Source organism: Elephas maximus, chromosome 19 (assembly GCF_024166365.1).
Source record: "Elephas maximus indicus isolate mEleMax1 chromosome 19, mEleMax1 primary haplotype, whole genome shotgun sequence".
Lineage (NCBI taxonomy): Eukaryota > Metazoa > Chordata > Mammalia > Proboscidea > Elephantidae > Elephas > Elephas maximus.
This window is the reverse complement of record NC_064837.1, coordinates 63,782,564-63,807,850: the sequence shown is the minus strand read 5'-3', so window position 1 is coordinate 63,807,850 and position 25,287 is coordinate 63,782,564. Positions and strand designations below refer to the sequence as shown.

Sequence of the window (25,287 nt, the reverse complement as noted above, 5' to 3'; positions counted from 1 at the left end):
GGTGCCCCCAAGAGGTGTCTCCGAAGTCACCTGCAAGGGTGACTTTCGAAAACCCAAAGAGAATGGGCAGGGGTGGGAGGTGAGTTGTGCTGGACGAAGACCAGAAAGGTCAGGGCTGGTGGGAGGTGCTTCTGGGAGCAGATGTTGGGAAGGGCGGAGAGGGGAGTCCATTCTGGGGCCCTGGGGCTCACAACAGCCGCCGTCACAGCTCCCAGCACCTGGTGCTTGTGGCAGCCCCAGCTCGGACTGAGGGCAGTGCTCCCTTCTGCCACAACAGATGGCTGAGTGAGTGAATAATAGTAAGAGCATCAATAATAACAATGACAGCTAATTCTTAGAGAGTGCTCACTAAGTGCCACATGCCATGTATTAATAATCTCATTGACTCCTTGAAGTGTACCTACAGGTGGGGATTTTCATGTGCCTAAGAGCTTAAAACCCAGAGGCAGCCTCCTGGACCTTGAATCCTGCCACCTACTGGCTGTGTGATCTTGGGCAAGTTACTTAACCTCTCTGGACCTTGGTGTCCTCATCTTTTTCACATGCTGCATTTGGATAAAAATAATTCTGGCTTCATAGGGCAGTTAATGAGGAGACCTCGTGGCACCATGGTTAAGTACTTGGCTACTAACTAAAAGACTGGCAGTTCAAAACCACCTAGGAGCTCTGTGGGAGAAAGACCTGGTGATCTGCTTCCATAAAGATTATAGGCTAGAGAACCCTATGGGGCAGTTGTGCTCTGTGACACAAGGTCACTATGAGTTGGAATCGACTCAATGGCACACAACTATGATCATACACAGAGTACTTAGGACAGTGTATGGCCAATGTAAATATTTATTATTATTATTGTCCATATTTTGTAGATGAGGAAGTGGTGGCACAGAGAGATTAAGCAACCTGCTCAAGGTCACACAGCAAGTAAAAGACACAGACAATCAAAAACTCTCCTTCTCCACTTATGCCCACCAGCCCTTAGAGCAGAGCTACTTAGGCAGAGAGGCGGGGAGTGATATGACTTGAGACCCCTCTGCCCTGTGCTTCAGTGGGGTGCTTTGGAGCTATACAAGCAGTCAGCCCACCAAGGCTTGTTAAACACCTGCTGTGTGTAAGGCAGTGCCAGGCACCAAGGATGACTTAGAAAAAAACCAGGACCTGGCTCTGGGTTCCGGAGCTTGTAGTCTCTCTGGGGAGGACAAGATAGACCACCAGAGGAGTTACGAGTCAGCACAGGAGAGCAGAGTGCACGCAACAGAGGGAACAGTTCACACATGGCTCTCAGACACTGGCGTTTGGTAGCAGAGGAAGACCCAGGTGGAGTTGTTATAGGTTGGCTGAGACTTCATAAAAACAAAGGTGGCAAGATGAGTTTTCATAAAACTAATTTTATTCAGTATGAAAACTCTCCATCCTTTTTACTCTTCTCGTGTTAAAAATATCCTTTTAAAAACAAAGCCAAATCTGCATGGCAGATGTTTTTTGGTTTTACTTTATGTTGTTTCTCATCTTTGTTGGCCAAATTAAAGTTAGCCACCCTACCTGTCTATCTATTATCTATCTGTCTGCCTATTATCTATCTATCTATCTATCTATCTATCTATCTATCTATCTATCTATCTATCTATCTATCTATCTATCTATCTATCTATCATCTATCTATCTATCTATCTATCATCTATCTATCTATCATCTATCTATGTGGAGTCCCTGGGTGATGCAAATGGTTAACATGTTTGGCTGCTTACCAAAAGATTGGTAGTTCAAATCCACCCAGAGGCACCTTGGAAAAAAGGCCTGGTGATCTACTTCTGAAAAATCAGCCACTGAAAACCCTGTGGAGCACAGTTCTACTCTGACACACATGGGGTTGTCATGAGTTGGAAATGACTTAACAGCAACCGGCGTGTATATGTGTGTGTATGTATGTGTGTGTATACATATAAGGAGCCCTGGTGACACAATGGTTAAGTGAGAAAGAAGACCTGGTGATCTGCTACCATAAAGATGACAGCATAGGAAACCCTATGAGGTAGTTCTGCTTCATCATATAGGGTTGCTATAAGTCAAAATCAACTTGATGACACACAATAGCATATATACAAATGTGTGTGTGTGTGTATGTATATGCATGTATATATGTATATGTAATTTGGGGGGCAAATTTTACTGGTCTCTGAAATCACAGAGCCTGCATTATATCAGCTATGTGCTTCTGGAGGTAGGAACAATGACACAATCACATTTGTCCCCAAAGTCCATGGCACAGTTGTTGGGTACGTATTTGCTGACCTCAGCGGGAGGGTGTCCAAGCTGTTCCAAAGGGAGCTATAACCAGAGCCTGGGAGTCCCAGGAGGGCGCAGGGAGCAGAGCCATCACTACTGGCAGGGCTAAGCAGACTGCACAAGCCACCCACTGCCACCTGGAGCCTCACCCCAAGAAAACAGTGTCAGAGCCATCTTTGAGCAAGATCTGTCAAGACAGGGAAAGGACATCCCGCCCAGACCCTCCTGCCTTGCCAGGGCCGCACCAGCAGGCACCACAGGGTGGCCGGGGAGGCCTCTGCCCAGCTCCCCTCGACCTGCCACAGGCAAGTGCATGGGGAGCCTGGGGTGAGGTGCCTGTGGTGCGGCCTCCAGCCTTATCAACATCCATTAATCCTGCAGACATCTGGCCTGGATAAATCAGGAGCCTGATAAGACCATGGGGAGGACTCAGCCAGGCAGGTGACTCAGGCTGGACTGGGTGGAGCTAGGAGGGTTCATACCATCCCAGCTTGCTAAGAACCCACCTGGCACTCCCTTCTCCAAGTCAGCACTTCTAGTACCCATTTATCTCCCCCACCCCCACCAACGCTTTAGCCATTGTACTTTGTAGTATAAAGGGGCTATGGCAAAGCCGTTCCAGCCCAAAGATGACCAAGTCCTCATTCCCTTATGTTCCCTGGGATTTGGAGATGTCCAGGGGCCCAATGTTTAACTCCTTCCCTGCTGCCTCCAAGAAGTATCCCTGTTGTCCTGGTGGCAAGAGGAAATAAACGAGCCGGAAGTGGACCTGGGCACCAGTGCGTTTCTGGCACGGTGTGGCAGCAGCAGTAACATCTTTGGCTAAACATAGGGAGCTGATTGCAGCCGCATACCCAGGAGACAATGGTATTGCTGTTGTTATTGTTATTATCACTGTTATTGCTAATACCCAGAGCCTGATACAGTGCCTGACACGTTGTAGCCATTCCAATATGGGGTGAATAAACCAAACCAAACCCATTGCTGTCAAGTCGATTCTGACTCATGGCGACCCTATAGCGACTCTATGGGACAGAGTAGAACTGCCCCATAGGGTTTCCAAGGAGCACCGGGTGGATTTGAGCTGCCGACCTTTTTGGTTAGCAGCTGTAGCTCTTAACCACTAGGCCACTAGGGTTTCCATGGGGTGAATAGTTAATAATAATAATGAACTTCAGAAGAACATGTTTCTCGAGAGCTTACTGAATGCCAGGCACCATGCTTTGCCCTCTGCAGTCAGTTCTGCTATAAAGTGATATATATGTTTGTAAAAATCGCTGCACTATGTAAAACCACATAATAAAAACCACAGCACTTATAGAAAGGGAACAACACCAAATTCATGAATGGCCCATGTGAAAAAAAGATAGGAACCTAAGAAAGACAGCTGTACAGTCTTACACATGTTAAATGGTTCAGAAATGCATAAATACTACAATAAATACAGCAGCTGCCGTTTGCTTGTGGAAGTGGGTGGAAGGGTGGCGGCTTGTGAATTATCGTGAAGTGGCGGATTGTGTGAAATCGGACAGAAAGTTGAAACGGGATGGAGATGGGTGTGGTTCGTGGCACCGGTGGTGAACCGAGATCGCTGGCAGATGTTTGAGGTGTGTGTGTTTTGTGTATTCCTAACGTGGCTGAGTTCAGCTGGGTGCGGTTTTCTGCCTTTACCTAGTGTTATTTGTGGACAAAGTCACTCGTAAGCAAACGCAAAATTCACATTATGCTCAAATTGTCTCCTAACATACTGATCACACTGGAACAAATTCATGTTTTCAAAACAAGCCTTATAGCAGAGCTGCCTGTATTTGTATTTTCTGCAAGGTTGCCATCAAGTCACCTCCGACTCATGGCCACCTGCCCCTGTGTATAACAGAACAAAACACCATGCGGCCCTGTGCCATCTTCATGATTGTTGGTGTGTCTACAAGGTAGCCCCGTTTTACCTGTTCTACAAATGGGGTGCCCAAGTTTTGAAGAGGCCCAGTCCCTGCTTACTGAGTGGTGGAGCTAGGGCTGGAGTGAAGGGCTGTCCGAGGCCTAAGCTGGGGTTCTTAAAGACCTGTGATTCGTCTCACAGATGGGGACACTGAGGACTAATGAGGCCACCTTGACCTTTGTCCTCACTTGGAATGGCCTTGCTTCTGAAATCCTAAGTTCAGCCCCCCAGTCTCTGCCACAGCCTCCCAGGCTCCCTCTTCCTCTTCCACGCCAACCGCTCCTCCTCCTCATGGTAGACCCTTGTTTCTCAAACCCTACTGAGTTCATGAATTACCCTGGGAGCTTCTTGAAATTCAGATTCTGAGTCAGCAAGTCCAGGGTGGGACCGAAGACTCTGCATTTCTTACCAGTTCCCTGATGGCACCCACGCTGCTGGTCTACACACTGAGCAGCAAGGGTATAGAAAGCCTTCAGGGTCTTGAGCCCTTCCCCACCTACCATCCAGAAGCTCCCTGCCGACCAAACCTGCCTCCCTGACCAGCTGGACCCTGTGGTCCCCACCTAGGCCACATTTGAGGACTCCGACACCTACTTATTATGCCTGGGACCCTCTTCTTCAGCACCTTGACTACCCCCCACCTTGCCTACCTTGGACAGTGCCTCCCCCTAAAACCTTTCCTGACCTCGGGCTCCCCACCTCCTCCAGCACCTGTACCTACCTCAGGCCTCCTGCCCGCCCCAGGACCCACCCCCACCCAAGTTCCATCAGCCCCAGGTCTCTCATCACCCCAGGCCCCCTTCCTGCTGTCCCCACTGCTCACTCTGCTGGAGCCTTAGCCCTGGGCTGAAGCAAACCCTTGAGGATCCCCCAACACCCCAGATCCTGCTTCCCCCAGCAGCTGGGCCCTTTCACACCGGGGATCCTGCAGACTGTGCAATGGGGAGAAGAGGCTCCTGGGCCACCCTCTCTCCACTCCCAGCTCGAGACATGCGACCTGGCAGGTCTAATTAGGAGGCTGGTTCTCCACCCCCAAGGAGTCCCTGGGTGGCACAAATGGTTAAGCATGCAGCTACTAACCTAAAAGTTGGAGGTTCGAGTCCACCCAGAGTCACCTCGGAAGAAATGCCTGGCGATCTACTTCTTGAAAAATCTGCCACTGAAAACCTTATGGAGTACAGTTCTGCTCTATACACATGGGGTCACCAAGAGTCAGAATTGACTTAATGGCACCTAGCTTGGTTTTGGGTTTGGTTTTGGTTTTTCTCCATCCTGGGGCCACCCGGTACCCCTGGACATCAGAGAGGCCAGGAAGAGCTGGAGAAAGGCAGTCAATTTGGCTACTCAGCCCAGCCTACCATGACCGAGCCACAAAGAGAGAGCAACTTGGTTGCTTGGGGCCCAATTTCCACGCAGTTTTTTATCAGTTTGTTTTAATATGATTTCCTTTCTGATCCAGCTAAGCAGGTAAAGGGATCAGAACAAATATCAGCTGGGTGCCAGGAGCTGGAACAAAGGAGCTGGGGAGGGCTCCCAAGCCCCAGAGCTGAATGGGAAGAAGCTGGAAGCAAGCAACGGGAGAAAATTCCAGGGCCTAATTGTCAGCCAAGCGAGAGGAGAAGCACTTCTCATCTTGCATTTCTCTTCTTTCTTTTTTTAAAACAATAACCACGCCACCCCCTCAAACCTCAGGATTTCTGCTGCTTTCCCGGTCATCTTTTTTTAATCCAAACTGAAACCTCTTTGAGTGTTAACTCCTTGCACCCTGGGCTGGTTGTACCTCCCCTGTCTCTTCTTTCCTTTCTGCTTCCAGTAATGAGATGTTACATCTGTGTCACTTTGCACTCTACAAAGTGATCCCAGAGCTTATGCGACGAGGCAGTGGCGGGTCCCTCAGGGATGCAGACACAGTTCCTGGGTCAGGGCGGGTCTGGGCAGGCCCCTGAGGACTTGCTGTCTGGGCTGGGGACAGCAGAGCCCACAAGCAGAGGCTCCTGACAGGTCAGGCCGCGGTACAGACGCATTTAGAGGCAGGTGGGCCTGGAATCCAGTCTCACTTCACTGCCTCCAAGCTGGGTGACCTTGGGCAGTGCCCTCAACCATGCTGAGCCCAGGACCTACAAAAAGGGGTAGGACTACCCCCTACCCAGTTCCAAATGAGAGGCTGAAACCAGACGGCGCATGCCAGGTGTCTCGCTCAGGACCTGATGCTGGTGCCATTGTTGTAACCAGGGAGAAGACCCTTGCTGCTTTCCCAGGCAGGGACAGTCCCACCATGCTGGGTGGCTGTCTTGCCCCCTAGTCTCCACCGACCCTCATCTCCCCCGCCCACTCAGCTCCCTCCCAGGCCTCCTTCCTCCCCTACCTGTTTCTGGCCCAGCCAGATCTCCACAGGAATCTGCAGGCTGACAGATAACAGCTTAATGAAGTCCTTGTCCTTGCTCAGTGACAGTGGTTAATTGGCCCAGAAAGTCACAGGGCTGACAGACACTCTACTTTGGCTGACCCCGAGCCGGGGGCTGTCCTGGTGCTGGCGGGCTCCAGCTCAGTGACAACACCAGTGCAGTGCTCACTGACCACAGGACCAGGATCAGTGGGGGCGCTAGGTTCCCCTGCCCTAGTGGGGCTCAGGGCCACACTCGGGGCAGGGAGGCTAGGGCGGGGGCAGAGGCAGATCACCCAGCAAAAGGTGGGCCCGGAAGCCGGCAGGGGTCATCTCTTCTGAGCAGGGCCTTCAGGCAGGCCCGCATCTATCCTGTCAGCCTCACAGCCGCCTGGTTCTTCAGGATCTGCAGAGGGTGGATGCCATCTGCCCTCACCCCGTCCCCTCACCCCTTCCACCTTGTCAGAGAGATTGCCTGGCACTGGCCCCATCCCCAACCTGGAGTTCCTTGACCCATTGCCATCATCAAGTCGATTCTGACTCATAGCGACCTTATAGGACAGAGTAGAACTGCCCCATAGGATTTCCAAGGCTGTAAATCTTTACAGAAGCAGACTGCCTCATCTTGCTCCCGCAGAGCGACTGATGGGTTCAAACTACTGACCTTTCGATTAGCAGCCGAGCATTTTAACTGCTTCACGACCAGTGCTCCTAATCTGAAGTACACCTGGCTGTATTCATTTCCTATTGCTGTTATAACAAATTACTACAAACTAACTGGCTTAAAACAGCACAAATTTATTCTCTTCATTATTATTTATAATAGTATTATTATTACTTATAATAATAATATCATCATCATCATTATTTATTCTTGGTCCAGTTTTGGAAGTCAGAAGTCTAACATCTAGGTGTCATCAGGGCTGTGTGCCTTCTGGAGACTCTAGGGGAGAATCTGTTCCTTGCCTTTTCTAGCCTCCAAAGGCCGCCTGCATGCCTTGGCTTGTGGCCCCGCATGACTCTGCTTCTGTCGTCACATCTCCTTCTCCATCTCTCACCGTCCGGGCTCTCTCTTATAGGGACCCTTGTAATTACATTAGGCCACTGGAGTAATTCAGGATAATCTCCCCATCTCCAGATCCTTTACCGACTCACGACTGCAAAACTACTTTTAGCCTGTGGAGTAACAGGTGCACAGCCCCAGGGATTAGAACGTGGACGCCTTTGGGGACCATTGTTTGGCTTCCACATTGGCCATTTAATTCACTGGTCCAGAAAATGTTGTCTGAGCACTTACTATGTTCTGGGAGTGATGTGTGTGCTCGGGGGTGGGGGTGGGGTTGGGGGTGGGGATGGGAGAATGCACCAGACCTCGCCTCGGGCAGACATGCAAATAAACAAGACATTAAAGTCAATTTTGATCAATGAGAGAGCCCCGGGGGAGACATTTTAGTAGAGAGCAGAGAGGCACCCTGTGGGCTCAGGGGAGAGGTGGAGAGGTGAGGGGCAGCTTGGTTTCACTGGAAACTGCCAGAAATTTGGTGAAGCCAGAGGATGAAGGAAGGAGCCCTGTGGTGCTTTCACACGCTGGAGGTGGGGTCTTCACTGACCCCTGGTGCCCAGCTGTTCCCTGCCTGCTGCAGGTGCTCCATATACCTGCAAGTCCTGGCTACTGCTGCACCTGTACAGTGAGAGGGTGGACTCGACACTCTGAAAGTTCCATGCGATTCTCTATGTGCTTGAGGGCATGAGTTAAAGGTACGAATGGATGAGTGGATAGATCTGTCGTTCTCTATCCAGTGTCGCTTTTCTGCCATATGCCATAGTTAGAGTCCTATGTCCCTCCCTGTCTGTGTCCTGTGGTTACCACCCTTCCAGCCTGCTCCTCCAGGCAGTGGGGGACCTACTACACCCAAGTCCTCCTGCCTCCAAGGGCCACTGTGTCCTTTACTATCCACATGTCCACCCTCTGTGCAGGGACAAGCCCAGGGCTGTCCCCAGCTTTCCAAGGATTCCAAGGACAGTGCTCACCTCTCCTGGGATCACCTGCCACTCTCACTGGTCCCCTGCTCCAGAATCAGAGGGGACGGTCCATCCTTTCTCAGCCCCTCCCCTCCTGAGCCCGCTGCTTCCCCGCACCGCACTCCCTCCCCAGCCAAGGCGCAGCATCCCCTCCCTCCTTCCCCAAAGCACCGTTAGCAGAAGCCACGTGTGCCTGTCGCAGACTCTAACTAAGATGTGGGAGGGGAATTACGGCACACAGGATGGAGAGAGCCTAAAATAGAAGGACAGAAATCACTGCTCCGGAATTGCGCGCTGTGGGTCGTCACCACAGGGTGTATCCTCCTGACATCACCTCCCTCCCAGGCAGCCTGTCCCCAAGTTCTCCTGGTCTCCGTCTATTTCCTGGGCAGAGAGCTTCTCTCTGTCTCTCCCTCCCTCCCCATATTCCCCCCTCCAGAGAGAAACCTCAACATCCCAGTGACTTTACCATACAGAACAGTTCAGCCCTGTTTGTCTCGACCCCTCCTACACGCAAGCCTTCCCTCTCACCATCAAAAGACCCACGAAAGGATTTCCCTAAGCAATAGAACTCTTTCTCGGGTCTCCGCTCTTCCCAGACTGGCCAGTGCTTAACAGCAGTGTTCTTTAATGTGCCCAAATCAAATTCTTAGGCCCAGCTCAGAAGTATCTGTATTTCCCTCCATCACCAACAATCTGTCTACGTCTAAGGGAAGGGGGTCAGACAATTGAAACTGCCCTTTGTCAATGCAAACCCCAGGAGAATGAGAGACCCGAGCTATTGAGTACAAATCCAGTTGAGGTTTATCTTCTCTGCGTACTAGACTATCCCAACATAAACCCAAACTAAACCCATTGCTGTCAAGTCGATTCCAACTCATAGCGACCCTGTGGGACAGAGTAGAGCTGCCTCATAGGGTTTCCAAGGCTGTGAATCTTTACCGAAGCAGACTGCCACATCTTTCTCCTGCAGAGGAGCTGGTGGGTTTCAACAGCTGACATTTCGCTTAGCAGCTGAGTGTTTAACCACTGCGCCACCAGGTCTCACCAGGGCTCCTCCAAAAGCAAAACCAAACCCGTTGCTGTCCAATCGATTCCGACTCAGCTCCTACTACGTACTTGTTAGCTGGCCTGGGCAAGTTATTTAACATCTCTGAGCCTCGGTATTCTCATCTGTGAACTGAGATTTCTGTTAGCACCTGGACCTGTTTCCCTACAGGTGCCTCTTGCTGGCCAAGAGAGGGATCCCAGGGTTCACTTCACATCCCACAGGGGAGGGGAAAGGGCAGGCCACAGAGCTCTGCTTCCCCAAACCTCATTTCTATCCAGTCCTTCCTTGTACAGCCTCCCCCACCACACACACGCAGGCCTCCAGAGAAAGAAACCCCTGGGACTGCCCTAGGCCAGTGTCTCAGAAACCTATGCCGCAGAGGGCACCTGGGCTAGACAGTGTGGCTCGGGTGGAAGAGTGTGTCTGTGTGTGCACACCGGCCTCTCTCGAGCACATCTGATGAGGAGCCCTAGAGTACCTGTGTCTGTGCCCTAAGTGTGAGGGGGAGTGGGGAAGGGTCTGGGCAGGGTGGACATGGATGGACACGTGTGAGCCCTGTGTGCCCTTGGATGGCAGTGTCTGTGATGTATGGTCTCTCTGGATGGTTTTACCTGTGTGCACAGGTGTGTGTGCATGTGTGTGTGTGAGGACACAGGGGGTGGGGGTGTGTGTGCACTTGAGTGGACGCATGTGTGCACCAGTGTGCCTGTGTGTGCATATGTGCGCATGTGCATGTGTATGCACAAATGTGCGCACGTGTGCACCCGTGTGTGTTCATTAGTGTGCCTGGGTACAACTGTGTGCATGAGCGTGCACATGTGCCTGTGTGCACGTGTGTGCGTGCATACACTCGTGTGTGCACCTGTGTGTGTACATGAGTGTGCTGGAATATGCGTGTGTGCACAAGCATGTATGTGTGTGCCTAAGTGTGCACGCATGTGCACAAGCATGTGTGTGTGCTGCATATGTGAGTGTGTGCACACGCACACACCCTTTCTGCATGTGAGCATCACCACGTGTATCCCCAGGCGTCTGATTTATTAACGAGGACAATACAAGGAGAGCATGCCTATTATTTCTGGTGTCCGCATCAGCTCCTGACAGCTTTGTGGAATTGAAATATCTTATTTAATGTGAGTAAGAATCATTTTAAATATCAACTGTGACACTCAAGGACTCGAACCGGAAAGGGCATTGTATGCTTCCCCGGCATGCTGGGGAAGATGCCCTGTTTGTTAGGCAGTTATTTTCTTCCCTGCTCGTCTCTTGTCTCCAGAAGTCCAATTATCTGTCTTGGTTCTTCCCGCTGTCATCATCGTGGACCCTGTGCCCCGAGCCCATCTCTTCATCTCGGGCAGGGGGTGGGCTGAGCTGACGGGTCCTGCCCAGTTAACATTGGGACAACCTGTGACAGGGTAAAGAGAACGGGGTGTGGATTGTTGGTGGGTCTTCGTTTGCCTTCTCTTTCTGCCCTGCCCCAAGTTCTGCCTCTAAGATCCTCTCTTCGCCTACTCCCTTGACCATCTTACTGGGAGAAAGCCAAGCCTCCTCCATCAAAAACCTTCCTCGATACTCTGCAGCTGTCATAAAGGACAAGGAAGCTATATGTAGCTGGGAAAAGATCTCCAGGGTACACTGTTACATGCACAAAGCAAGGAGCAGAACAGCACAGACGGAAGGCCATGGCTCATGTTTAAAAAAAAAAAAGGGCAGGGATTATAAATTTGCATTTGCTTGCATTTACATAAAAGAACTCTGAAAATATACTTGAGAAACTAGTAACACTGGTTTTCTCAGTATGTGTGTGTTGGGGGCCATGATGATGGAGCAGCAGGAGACAGGGCAGGGAGAGATTTTCACTGCATACCTTTTTTTTATTCATTGATTTTGGAATCATGTGACTATATTTCCCATTATGGATAGATAGATGATAGATATTTAGATCGATTGATTGATAGATATGATTGATAGATAGTTATGATTGATAGATAAATAGATGATAGCTAGATAGCTTAGATGGATGGATAGGTGGCTGGCTGGCTAGCTGGCTGGCTGGATGGATGAATACTTGGATGGATGTGGGTGAATCCAGGTGTCCACCAGCCCCTAGAGGTCACACCTTTGTGTCTCTTCTCTATTGGATCAAAAATGAGTTGCAAGTCAACCAGGAAGAGGCTGATGCTGAGCCACCCTCCCTGTAGGCTGAGGCCTCTCCCCCTGAGGATGGAATTGGAAGGTGATCAAAATGTTGGGAAATCAGGCTGGCGAGGAGAGGACCACTGAGTGTCAAGAGGCTAAGAGGAATGGGAACTTGTTATTTACTTGCCACTCCCCTGTCCCTGAGGAGGGAGGACAAGAGGACACTGTCTCTGCTGGCAGCTGAGGGACTGAAGTTCAACCCTTCTACAGGCGAGAAGCATCAGGTGACCAAGAGGGTGTGGCAGCTCCTTCACTGGTGCTGGGGCCAGTCGGGGTTCACATCTGTGGACAAGCCTAGGAACTTGCCAGGAAAGGAAATCTGTGCTCCCTGGATGATGTAACATGGTTCCCTACTTTCTCCTGCCAGGCCCGCCTGCTCCTCCTCTCTGAACACCTTCTTCACATGGCACCTCCCCCCTCACCACAATACCTTGCACTCCTGCCAATGGCATATACACCTGCTCCCTCCTTGTGCAGCACCTATACCTGCCCTGGGCTAGGCATGCGGAGCAGGAGCCTCTTGTAGTCCTCACATTAAGGATGGGCAGTACTGTCCTCATTTTACAGATAGGAAAACTGAGGCTTGAGAAAGCTCCCTAACTTGCCCAGGCCACACACCTAAGAAAGAACAGAAGTGAAAGCCAAGCCTAGGTCTCCCTGACTGGGAAGCCCCATGCTTTCTCCAACACCATACTCCGTCTTGGATGGATCAGACATGAGGCCGTCCTCCAGAACCCATTTCATCCATGCCCCTGCCTGGAGAGCCTGGACTGGGCCGGCCCATCCAGTTCCCAGCCAGACTGGCAGCCACAGGTGGGTGGGGTTGCTGAACATTTCCTGCTGGCCCAGGTGAGAGCTCTGAGGGATAATGAGAGCAGTTATTGCCATCATCAAGGAAGCTTACAGCACTGGATTTGCAAAGGAGATGCTGGGCAACTGCCTCTCTACTGCCTGGGAGGCCAGGAGAGCTGCAATTTGGGTGGAGCGAAGCGGGTTTCCCTAGTAGGAAAGGCAGTGGGAGGACCTGTTACTTTAAATAATGTTGCCTGCAAGCTAGAAATAGGTCTCCCAGGAGGGGAATATCAGAGAAAGACGCCCAGGGAGAGGGAGGCAGGAGGAGCAAGAGAGGGGCTGCATCCCAACCACAACCACAGAGCAGGACCAGGGAGGTCTGGAACCACCATGGTGGGCCTGGGGGTTTCCTGGCTGTCGGAAATGGAGTCTTCTGCAGAAATCTGCATTTATTAAAGCTTAAATTTTACCTGACATCAGCAAACAAATCCAGGAACAACGAGTCCTGGGTGTCTTTTTTATAATTTATAGTTAAATTCTATGCACAAAGTGCATTTTTTATTTCATTTTTAAAATAAAAGCAATATATGCATACGATAAAGAAAATTCTAATGGCATAAAAAAAAAATGGCATAGGAAGACATAAAATCGAAAAGTAAAACTTTCCCTCCCTCCCCACGTCTGATACTTCTCCCAGAAGGGACATAAAGCGTTCTTGAGTATCAGTCTCCAAAAACTTTGATGCACATACCACTGTGTATATGTGTGTGTGTGTGTTATTTTCAATTTCAGTTTACCCAAATGGTATCATACCATTCACACCATTCCTTGACCTTTTTTTTTTTCTTTTGCAACAAACTCATTATCTTCATTGGGTCAATTGGCATGGTCCTATACATTAAACTAAGAGTTTGTAGCCTGTATCAATAAGAAGCGACTGCATGTTGCTATGATGCTGAATGGGTTTCAGCAGAGCTTCCAGGCTAAGATAGACTAGGAAGAAAGCCCTGGCAATCTATTTCTGAAATTCAGCCAATGAAAACCCTATGGATCACAACAGTCCAATCCACAACCTATCATGGGGCTGGAGCAGGACCAGACATTTACTTTTGTTGTGCGTGGGGTTGCTGTGAGTCGGGGGCCAACTCTAGCAGCTTGGCAACAACACTGGAGCTCTGGTGGTGCAGCGGTTAAGAGCTCAGGCTGCCAACAAAAAGATCAGCAGTTCGAATCCACCAGCTCTTTGGAAACCCTTATGGGGTAGTTCTATTACAAGAATGCATTACCGTTCTTGCCCATAACAGTCAGCTGTGATGTAGTTTAGCCTTTTGCTACCTCCTGTTTTTTATTCATATAACCCCCACCCTAGCTTTAACTTCTCTGTGTATCTCAGAGAGCTTCCATTTCAGCCCTTACACGTGTTCCTCCTGCCTTCTGTGGCTGCAGCATCGTTTATTGATCCAGTTCCATTTTGATGGACATTTAAGTTGCTTCCAGTGTCTCTCTGTTTCTGCTAGTACAAGCAATGCTACAGTGAACATCCTTGTGCATATTTTTTGTTACATTTTTGCAAGCCTATCCAAAAGGCCAGCTCCCAGGAATGCCACCTCTGTGTCCAAGGGCGTGCATATTTTAATCTTGATAGATTCTGCCCCAAAGACTGGACCAATTTATACCTCTACCCACAGACCCCAGAGTACGCCTTCCCTTCCCCTTCACCCTTGCCATCCCTGGGGACCATCACACCTGTAAATCTCTGGCAGTCTGATACAGGAATATTAGCCTTGATGTTGTTTCGATCAGAATTTCTTTCACTGTGATAGAGGCTGAGCCATCTTTTCATGAGTTTATCGGCCATTTCTATTCATTTTCTCTCCTTGGTGCTTTTTAATATCAGATTCCGTTTCCAAGAGTAGAGAGTCTCTAGCCCATCACCTCTTTCACCTCCCTGTCTGGTCAGCACACTGCTTTTGAGACTCAAACCATTTCCCCAGAGCTGACCTTCCTGGGAGAGATGGGGAGGGCGCAGGTGAGAGAGGCCGCTGGTGACAGGGTTGAGGGACGGATTGAGAGGATGGAAATTTCCAGAGCTTGGTTGCCTGCTATCTCGCCATCTCCACTCTCCGCACAGTTGCACCAGACAGATAAGAACTGCAGCCCGTGGCAGAGATAAGGGCCTCAGGCAGCCAGAGAATTCTGGAAAATGCTGTGCAGACTCAGCTCGCACCCATCTTGAGTCTGGGGAGAGCACAGTCCTAGAGGGGCAGCAAGGCCCTTTGGGGTCTGATCTCAGGGCTGAACTGCTTAACAGCTGGGCTTAGGGACAGAAAGGCTGTGTGGGGTCCTTGGCTGTGCCTCTTACTATGTTTAAGACCTCAGGTCAAGTGGCGAGATATTTCTGAACCTCAGTTTCCTCACCTCCAAAATAGGGATTCTAGTGAAAGTACCAACTCCATAGGGTTAAAACCAAACCTAGTACGGTTGAATAGATCCCGACTCATGGCAACCCTGTGGGTTACAGAGTGGAACTGCTCCATGGTGTTCTTGGCTGTAATCTTTACGGAAGTGGATCGCCAAACCTTTCTTCTAAGGAGCCTTTGGGTGGGTTTGAACCACCAACCTTTTGGTAAAGATTTGAGTGCCAGCTGTGCTACCCAGGGACCTCCATAGAGTTAGTGTGCAGATTAAATCGAAAACTCTCAAATGACAACATTCTCGCCTGTCCATATATGATGAGGACAGTGGAGATAATATAGTGGCTGGTCATAAATTTGAGTTAAAAATGTATTAAAATTGCCTTGATGCCGAAGCACTGTTTCCTTTTCGTGATCTCAGAAATGTCCTTTTTAAATGAAATGCTGATCATTGCTATTTATTTTTCTCTCCCTGGCACTTTTTTCCCCCTTTTTGGTTGGTTGGTTTTAATAATCTTGGCAAAATAAAAATTTGACAGTCTTCTGTTGATCCTCTTCTTTTTTTTAAGTTTTACTGGTCCGTGATCTCCAATAGCCTGGGAACCGCTGTGTGAAATGAAAAGATATAGGAAAAATACTTAACACAGTGGCTGATGTGTAGATGGCGCCCTGAAAGTGGTAGTTGTTGTTGTTATCATTGTGGTGATGATGGTGTGATGACAGCCCCCGTTGGAACTCCTCTAAACACAACTGGCAACTCCTGGGAATTAGGTTGCCCTGCTCCTTGGAAACTCTATGGGGCAGTTCTACTCCGTCCTACAGGGTCGCTATGAGTCAGAATTGACTCAACGGCAATGGGTTACGGGTCCTAGGGTTGGCACACCTAGGGGCAGGTAGCAGTGAGCTCGTCCACTAAGTCAGCAAACCCAGGACACACAAGGATCTGGGAGGCACAGCCTAGGCACAGCCCCTTGTGCCTCTGAGAACCCTGCTGGACCGTTACTGAGGGATGGGAAATGTGCTCACATATGGGTACCAGGGGGACTAGCCCCTGGTCCCCAGCGCCTTCCCAATGGGCCCTGGTGGTCAAAATAGTTAAGGTCTCAGCCGCTAACCAAAAGGTTGGGGATTCGAACCCACCAGCCCCTCTTGGAGAGAAGGACCTGGCGATCTACTTCTGTAAAGATTACAGCCTAGAAAACCCTATGGGGCGGTTCTACTCCGTCACATGGGGTTGCTATGAGTCAGAAGAGATTCGAGGGCATCTGACAACAAAGAGCACCCACCGTTCACTTGGCCTTGCTGCCAGAGGCTCCTCCCACCGACCCCACAGCCTCCCAGCCTCTGGCCAGGAGAACCCCACCCCACAACGTGCCTGCTTTCCAGCTGCCTGCCCCCCCCCCCCAACACCCACCTCCTCTGTTGCTCACTGAGGCAGCAGGCACACGTTCCTGGAGCAGCCTTCCAGGGGGCCACCTCCCAGTCCCACATCCTGGCCTGAGAGCCACACCCACAGGAAGCCTGCACGTCTTGCCCTGAAGGCTCCCCTGTTCCTGTCACAGGGCTGTGGCAGGGCTGTCTGAATTTTAAGGAGGGACTGATGGATTGCGTTTTGGGAAACATGTCAATGTCCCTTCCTCCGTCACCTCCATCAATTTCAATTAATAACACAATCCTGTACCTGGCCAAAAAAAAGAAAATATGTTCCCCCCCTCCCCCCGCCGTTCTCAGTGGTATGAGTCGCAGGCAGGGAGGACAGCAGCCTGCAGCTGATTTGACAGCCCCTGGAGGCCTGGTCACTGAGAAGGTCAAGGGCTCAGACACAAGCCTCCCGCCTCGGGGAATTACAGGCTACTCCCCAGGCAGCTGAGCAAAGGCCTGTTGCCTTTGGGAGGGATCCTGTATTGAGAAGGGTCTTCCTGTGACCCCACAGCATGGCCAGAGAGTTCAGAGCTCCCTGGTGCTCTTCATTCCAGAAGAGGGTGGGGTGGTACGCTCTGACCCCAGTCCAACCTCCTGCATCCTGCAGCTGCTGGCGTGCTCACTGGCTGTCTCCTCTGCCCCCAGGTACATGATCACCAGCCTGGACCGCACCCACGCTGGCTTCTACCGCTGCATTGTGAGGAACCGGATGGGCGCTCTGCTGCAGCGGCAAACGGAGGTCCAGGTGGCCTGTGAGTACCATGGTGCCTCGGGGTGGGCAGGGGCCAGGGGCAAGTCTGCAGACCCTCATCCACCAGCCACACTCTGGGCTGTAGCCAGGCCTGCCCTGCTCAGTCGGTGCTAAGGGTGGGCCTTTCCACTTGTCCGGATGAGTACCTTCATTTTATAGTTGATAAAACCAAGGCTCCAGAGGAGCCGGGAGTTCTCCAAGGTCACTGCTGATAAGTGACATGAACATCTTCCTGGCTCTGGGCACAGCATTCTTTAAATGGGACTGGCCATTTCATTTCTTAAAAGAGGCCCCTCTTGTTTTGATGACCTCCTCTGGGGTCCTCCCTACACTTGGGGTCTTCCTCACAGCCGGCCTGAATCACTCTGCTTGGAGACTTCCTGGGGCCCCCATGTCCTCAACTTTTCCATCCTCCGACTGACTCAGCCCTGGAGCACTAACAGCATGGGGGCCCGCCAGTCTTCAGGGAAAGTTCGGGGATGCCTTGTGGTGTGCACCCCAACTCTAAGGGAGAGGGCAGGGTTGAACAGAGGTAAAGTGGTGAGCCCTTACTGAGTCACTGGGGCTAGCAGCCTTCTCCCCAACCCAGCAGGGTTCCTCAGATGGAGGAAGGAGTGGACAGCTTCAGAGACCCCAAGGGCGTCTCAGGCACGGGGCCCCAGACACCAGTCAACACCTACCATGACTCACATATCCCCTACCTGCCCCCCATCCTAAAACACCTGCTGTGTACCAGAAACTGGGTCTAATTATGAGCAGTCCCATTCTTGGATCCTTGTAGGGGGGGGTCTAAGATTGTATTGTGGTGCGTGAGAGTGTGGAAAGCCTTAGTGAGCCCTCAAATTTAAAAACAAAGGACCCCTCTCTTCCAAAGTCCATGAGGGAGCTGGCTACTTAGAGACAAGTGGGGGAGAAAGAGCTAAAAGAAAATCTCAAGTGAGGCAGAGAGTGTTTATAATAATTACGGAAAACAAGCATAATCAAAAGTGGAGGACGGATTGACCTCATGAATCAGCGCTGAAGGCAGCTCACCCTTACTCCAAAGAGCGGAAAAGCCCTGAATTAAAGTGACAGATGTCAGGCGGCTGTCAGTGCCGACAGGACCCCATGGAGCTGCGTTTAGCCAGTGTGGAGTCCCGCAGGGCTGGGGGAAGGCAGTGGTCAGCTCACCCCAGGTCAGATTCCCATCTGTCCAATGTGTCAAAGACTACCTACCTCCTCAGCTTGCCAGGAGCATCTATTGAGGTAAGAGGTGCCAACTTACAGCCAATGCCAGCACGGGGTACACCCCCAATCCGTGGGAGTCATTGATGAAAAATTACATATAATATTTATTGAGTTTTTGGTGAAAGTTTACACCGCAAGTTAGGTTCCGTTTGACAATTTCCACACAAGTTGTTCAGTGGCATTAGTTACCTTTTTCACAATGGGTCAGCATTCTCTTTAATTGTGTTCTGGGTGTTCCATTTCCAGTACTCTAGTTTCCCTGCCCCATTATCTTCTCACTTTCGCTTTAGAGAAATTGTTGACCTTTTGGTCCCATGCGGATGGTTTTTTAGTGAAGCACCATTCTTCTGGGTAATAACCTTTATCTTGTGTGCCACTGCGCTCTTTCACTGAAAGGTGATCTCAGGGGATAATTTCCGTTCAAGATTTAAAGAGAGTCTCAGGGCAATAGTCTCAGGGAATCCTCTGGTCTCAACTGGTCCAGTTAGTCTAGGCTTTTTTAAGAATTTGAGTTTTGTTCTACATTTTTCTCACATTCTATATGGGACAGACCAGAGAATGGAGTGGCCTTGGGCAACTGCTGTCCCGACCGAATGCAGAGCAAGTGAGCCAGGCACCGTCCGCTCACCCCCTGCGCTATCCTACATCCCCAGCCACCCCTGTGCCACCACACACAGTGGGATCCCCACCCTGCTCCCCTGCCTCTTAAACCCAAACTGCCAGAAGCCTGCACGGGGCACCCTGGGCTCCAGAAGCCCCCTGGACACAGTCATAGCCACCTTTGTCATGGAGTCCCCACAACGTTACACGTGATGCTTATTGATAAGCTGTGCAAATGTGGTTACAGGTCCCCGGAAAAGGCCAAGGGATGCCTTGAGGGGCTGAAGGATGCATGGAGTTGGGGAGTACCAGGCAAACCCCTTCCAGACCACCAGCTGCCGCACCCCCTGCCCACACAGAGAACCGGCCTCTGATGCCGCCCACGTGCGGCTTTGCAAGTTTTGAAGCTCCTCCTTCCATAATGTTACAAAGCAGAAACCTCTATTTGAAGCCTTTTGGGTCCTACAGCCAGGGAGTTAGGGAAGCCCTAAAAACTCCCATCTGGCCATCGAGAAGCAAGCTGATCCTGACAGGCTAATGAACATTTCCCAGAGCCTCACCTGGCCCTGGTGGCAAGAAGGGATGAAGGAGAGAACAGTCCTCCCTGGCCTGGAAGCCACGACCCTGGTCTCATTTGCTTGGCAAATTCCTCTCATCCCGATACCCTCTCTCTCACTGCGGGACCTGAAGAATCCATTGTCCAGCCCCCTTCCCTACCTACCTTCCAGGGATTCTGGGCGCAGGTAAAGGTGAGACCCGGCAAAACCATTTTCAACCAGGGCAGCACTCACTCCTGCATGTCAGGGTACCAAATAGTGCATGCCCATGCCCCGTGGGCCTCATCAGAGCCTATAAGCAGGACCCCCTATCCTCACGTTACAGATGAGGAAACCAAGGCTTGGCGAGATTCTGTAGCATGCCAAAGTCACACAGCGAAGGGGTATCGGGCAGGATTTGGACTCATGACTGTGGGATTCCAAATTGGGCCCTTTACCACGCTGCTGCTTGAGGGCAAGAAGAGAAAAATGAAAATGGGATGATGCGGGGAGGAGGGTAGTGATTACCTGCTGGGGTCAGGGTTCGAATTGATCAGAGGGACACCCCATATTGTAATATTCTACTTCCAGATGGCCTTACAGATAGGTTCGTGTCCCCACTAGGATAAATGCTATCCCACACCAACACACAGAGTAGATGGTAATCCACTTTTCTCTGCTGTCAGCAGGCAAGCAGAGAAAAATGCCTACAGAGAGCGCTGGGTTCCTTTGTGTGCAGGTCATGACCTGGTGCCTTAGAAAACCCCCATGCCGTGGGGCTGGGAGGGGTCAGAAAACATGGATTTTAGCCTAGACTGAGGTACTGACTAGTTGAAGACTCTGGACAGGCCTCTTCCCCTCTCTGGGCCTCCGTTTCCTCATCTGTAAGTGAAGGTGGTCTCAAAAATCCACCTCAGCGCTGATGTTTATTTAATAAGGTTAAAGCTGCTTTCTGAGGCAGGAGAAGGAGAGGTGCCGTCTCCCAAAGAAGCTCAGAGCCAACCCTGCCCCCGATGCAAGCCCTGGGCTGGGCACCTGGGGAGCGGAGGGGGTGCAGACAAAGGAAGAATAGCGCCCCCATCTTCCTTGAAAGGCTGAACACACACCCAAAACAACTCAAAACAATCGCACCTCAACAGGAGCAGGTCCCCTGTGCTAAGTAGACACAGTGCAGCCTCCAGAACATTCCATCCTCGAGGGCAATTGTGTCAGTGACCCTCCCCAATGGATTCCCAGGACAGTTCTGAAGGAAGGACTCTGAGAGGTCCTGTGAGCTGCACGTCCAAGTGGGGAAACCAAGGTTCTGAGAGGTTAGAGGACATCCCCCAGGTCCTGCAAGCTGAACCTCCAGGTGGGAAAACCGAGGCTCTGAGAGGTTAGAGGACATCCCCAAGGCTCTGCAGCCAGCATTTCTACCATCTTCCTTTGCCCTCGCTGCCATGACTCCAATAAGGTGTAGCCGTGAATCCAGCCATGAACCTCAGTTCCCATCACCTCTTGCTGGCAGTGTGCCCTTGGACGCGTTATCTCATTTCTCTGTGCCTCTTGTGTAAAGAGAATGCAAATATTAGTACCTCCCTTGTCCGACTGCCTGAGGAAGGTGAATCAGTGCACCCAAACCTCACCCAGCCTACAGGGACGTTTGGGAGTGGTAGGCTTCCTTCTCAGGAGGCTAACTAGGGAAGGCGTCCTAGAATGGACATTCACAACTGTCCTCATTTGTCCACCTGAGCAGGTGCCCCCCTCTGTCCTCTGGGGCAGGGGCCCACCCGGGTGCATAGATGAAGGACGTGCCACTGTCTCAGGCTCTGGCCTTGTGCTTGCACCACCCCGAGAGTGAGTGTGACCCCTTAAAGTTTGTACACTCGACCCACACTCATCTCACCCTGGGGTCCCCACCCTGCAGCTCTCCCAGGCTTACGCCCTACAAACCTCCTGCATCTGCTAACCTGTCGGTCTTACAGGCACACACGCGCACACAGTTCTGAGACAGTACAGCCCACTTCTCCCAAATCCCTCCCTCTCCCTCCTTGGTTGTGGCTGCCCCCCAGGGTGGGCAGGTTTGATGGTGGGGCTCCAAGCACCTGGTTCCCTGGATCCCTGGATGGCTGCTGCCCTTTGGAGCCCTTTTCTGAGACCGGGTCAGGCAGCCCCACCCCTGGGTCGTGACCCCCAGACTCACTTCCCAAACAGACTGTGAATCGGGTTCTAAAGAGAAATTAATAAGGCAGCTGTACTAACAACTAATGGTAATGGCAGTCGTTAAAAAAAGATTCTTTACATGTTTTTAATTACAGCAATTAAGGGAAGTCAATAAAACATCTCTCCCCTTCCCAGCCCCCTTCCTGTCTTCCCCCCACCCAGAATCTCTTCTTTTTTTTTTTTTTTTTTTAAGTTACCATAAATTTCTGACAGGAGGCAGGTGGGATGAATGGCCGGGAGGGCTGGGAGCCGTCTAGATCCTGTGGGCACCTCTGTGTCGCCTCACCTGGGCCGACGCCGCCTCCCACCCCCGCCCTCACCCAGTTGGCTCAGATGCGGAAGCCCCAACCCCAGCCCCAAATCTGCCCACATTCCACACACTCCATTCTGGGAGTCTGGCCTGCTTCCGCTTCCACCAGGCAGCTCTGCAGCCCCCACACAACACTGCAGGTGAGCAAGCTGTTGTCACGTGGCAGAGGCCTGAAATGCCACCAGTAAGCCCCTTTTCCTGCATCCCCAGTCTGAGGTGTGAGCGCTGAATGTAGATTATTTGGGGACCATGTGCCGTGCAGGATAACATTATCGTGTCTCTCTGGAGAGCCGGGTTGACCTGAACATTTAATTCATTCATTGAACAATAATCGCAGTATATCCATTACAGGCCGGGCACTGTTTTAGACAGTGAGGACACGAATGGGGACAAAACAAAGATACCACAGTCCTCAAGGAGAGTAGTGGGGGAAACACAAGTTATAAAGTGAATATAATGTATAACACGTAACATATAATATATGGAGCCCTGGTGGCCCAGTTGTTATGAGCTCGGCTGCTAACCAAAAGGTCGGCAGTTCAAATCCACCAGCCGATCCTTGGAAACCCTATGGGGCAGTTCCACTCTGTCCTGTAGGGTCACTATGAGCTGAAATCAACTTGATGGCAATGGGTTTTATATAATAGACAAATGCACAGTATCTAATATGGCCCATGGTTTCCATATGATATGATACATAATATATAAGACCCATGAAGAAAAATAAAGTGAATCTATTATGTAATATTTAACGTAATATAGATACATTATGAGTTGGAATCGACTCGACGGCACTGGGTTGGGTTTATAGATACATAATACATACTACATATGTTGTAAACTGCTGAGTTGGCCCCTGACTCATGGCAATCCCATTCACAAAAGAACAAAACACTGCCCAGCCCTTCACCATTCCCATGATGGGTTTTGGATGGGACCATTGTGATCCACAGGGCTTGCAGTGGCTGATTTTGGGAAGTAGATCGCCAGGCCTTTGTTCCTAGTCAGTCTTAGTCCGGAAGCTGCTGACACCTGTTCAGCATGATAGCAACAGGCAAGTCTGCACTGTCAAATGGGTGGTGGCTGTGCGCGAGTTACATTGGCCAGGAATCAAACCCCAGTCTCCCTCATGGAAGGTGAGAATTCTACCACTGAAACACCATGGCCCTGATAATCCCAGGCACACAGGGTTCGGAACAAACTAAATAAATCATAAATTGTTTAAGGATGCATCTCTATGTGATGAAGCACAAAAGAACAGCAATGACATGATGGTCACGGCACTGGGGATAGCAATTACCTCTGGACAGGGAGGGCATGTGACTGGAGAGAAGCACCAGGAAGAGGGGGCCGTTATTTTGTCAGTGTTCTATTCCTTAAGCTGGACTGTGGGTACCGGAGTGTTTGTCTTATTCACCTTTTTTATACTATACATATAATTATATTCATTCTTTTGTATGTATGACGTGTTTCATGATAAAAATGTTTTACAAATAAATAAAACCAAGGAGCATATTCTGAAGCGGAATGTATACTTTAGGAGGCCTTTTAAGATATAACAAAGACGTAAGAGTCATTTTGAGGCCACATCCAGCTGTGCCCCCAGGCCCACACTTCTTTGCTCTTGGGGGGATTTGCTGGGAAAGTTTGATCAGCGCTGCAGGGTATACCGTGGCGTATTAACAAGCATAGGCCTCTGGGAGTAAGTGCAGTAAGCCTGCTGTTTCTTCCTGAGTGTGAATGAGCTTTCCTGGGGATTCTGGATCCCAGCCGCTGTCCTCCTTTGGCCCCCCTTTCCATGGGTCTGGCTGAATGAGCTCTGTCTCACCGCTGCAGTTTAATGTCCCCATGGCTGTGCCCTGGACCCCAGTGAACAGAGGCGAGGGCTCTCTGAGCAAAACCAGAAAGCCCTTTGACGAAGTGGAGTGGAGAGAATGGGAGGGATCGGGGGCTTGAGAGCCAGAGGTAGGTGGGGAGGTTGTAGGATGGAAAGGTGGAGGAACGTCAGCTGCAAAACCAGGACCAAGGCCAGCTGTGCCCTTCATCCATCCATCTATCCGTATACACATACATACGTACATACATGTTATTGTTGTTGTTGTTGTTAGGTACCATTAAGTCGGTTGCAGCCCATATGTGTACAACAGAAGGAAACACTGCCCAGTCCTGAGCCATCCTCACAATCATTGTTATGCTTGAGCCCATTGTTGCAGCCACTGTGTCAATCCATCTTGTTGAGGGTCTTCCTCTTTTTCTCTGGCCCTCTACCAAGCGTGATGTTTTTCTCCAGGGACTGACCCCTCCTGATAATATGCCCAAAGTATCCAAACATTCATATGCATATATATATAAATATATACATACATACCCCTGTCAATCCATCCATCCATCCTCCACCCCACCATCCCTCTATCCCTACATACATAACATATATACATACATGCAGTCATAGTGACCCAACAGGACAGAGTGGAACTGCCCCATAGGGTTTCCAGGGAGTACCTGGTGGACTCGAACTGCTGACCTTTTGGTTAACAGCCAAACTCTTAACCACTACACCACCAGGGTTTCCATATACATATATACATACACTCATCTAACCATCTGTTCTTCCACTTCTCCATCAGTCCATCCCTCCATCCACCATCCATTCATATATCAACCATCCATCCAAGCATCTATCTATCCAACCATCCAAAAATCCATCAATCACTCCACTCATCAAACCCTTTATCTCTCAATCCATCCATGTATCCATCCACTGAACAAACCCATGACTCTATCTACTGGTTTTGTTTTATTTCCTCTAACCAGTCCCTCATTCCACATCCTGGCCTTCACACACTGTCTTTCTTCTGGACCAGAACACGCTCTCTCCCTCCCCCCACCCCCGTACACATAGCTATCTAACACCTACTCATTATTTACTTCTCAGCTTACAAGAAGCTTCACCCCACCTCCCAATCTAAAGTAGGTTCCCCTGCTGCCACCTGTCATAGAAAGAAGCCAGTTCCTTTCTTCCAAACAATTGTCATAGTATGTCATTGAATGTTTGTGTGTGGGTTGGTTTGCTTGTACCTGTCTCAATGACCAGACTACAAGCTCCTCCAGGGCAGGGACCAGGTCTTTCTTCAGTTCTTAGCAAAGAGCCTGTCC

The 25,287-nt window shown here is 50.4% G+C and overlaps 1 protein-coding gene across 2 annotated transcripts in view; it reads left to right on the top strand.

Moving 5' to 3' along the window:
• SDK2 (sidekick cell adhesion molecule 2) overlaps positions 1 to 25,287 on the top strand; it is a 310,850-nt gene that overhangs the window by 160,877 nt on the left and 124,686 nt on the right. For both annotated transcript variants that reach the window (XM_049861426.1, XM_049861425.1), the window contains exon 3: positions 17,151 to 17,257. In XM_049861426.1, coding sequence (XP_049717383.1) covers positions 17,151 to 17,257 — 107 coding nt within the window. The remainder of the gene's footprint in view (positions 1 to 17,150; positions 17,258 to 25,287) is intronic.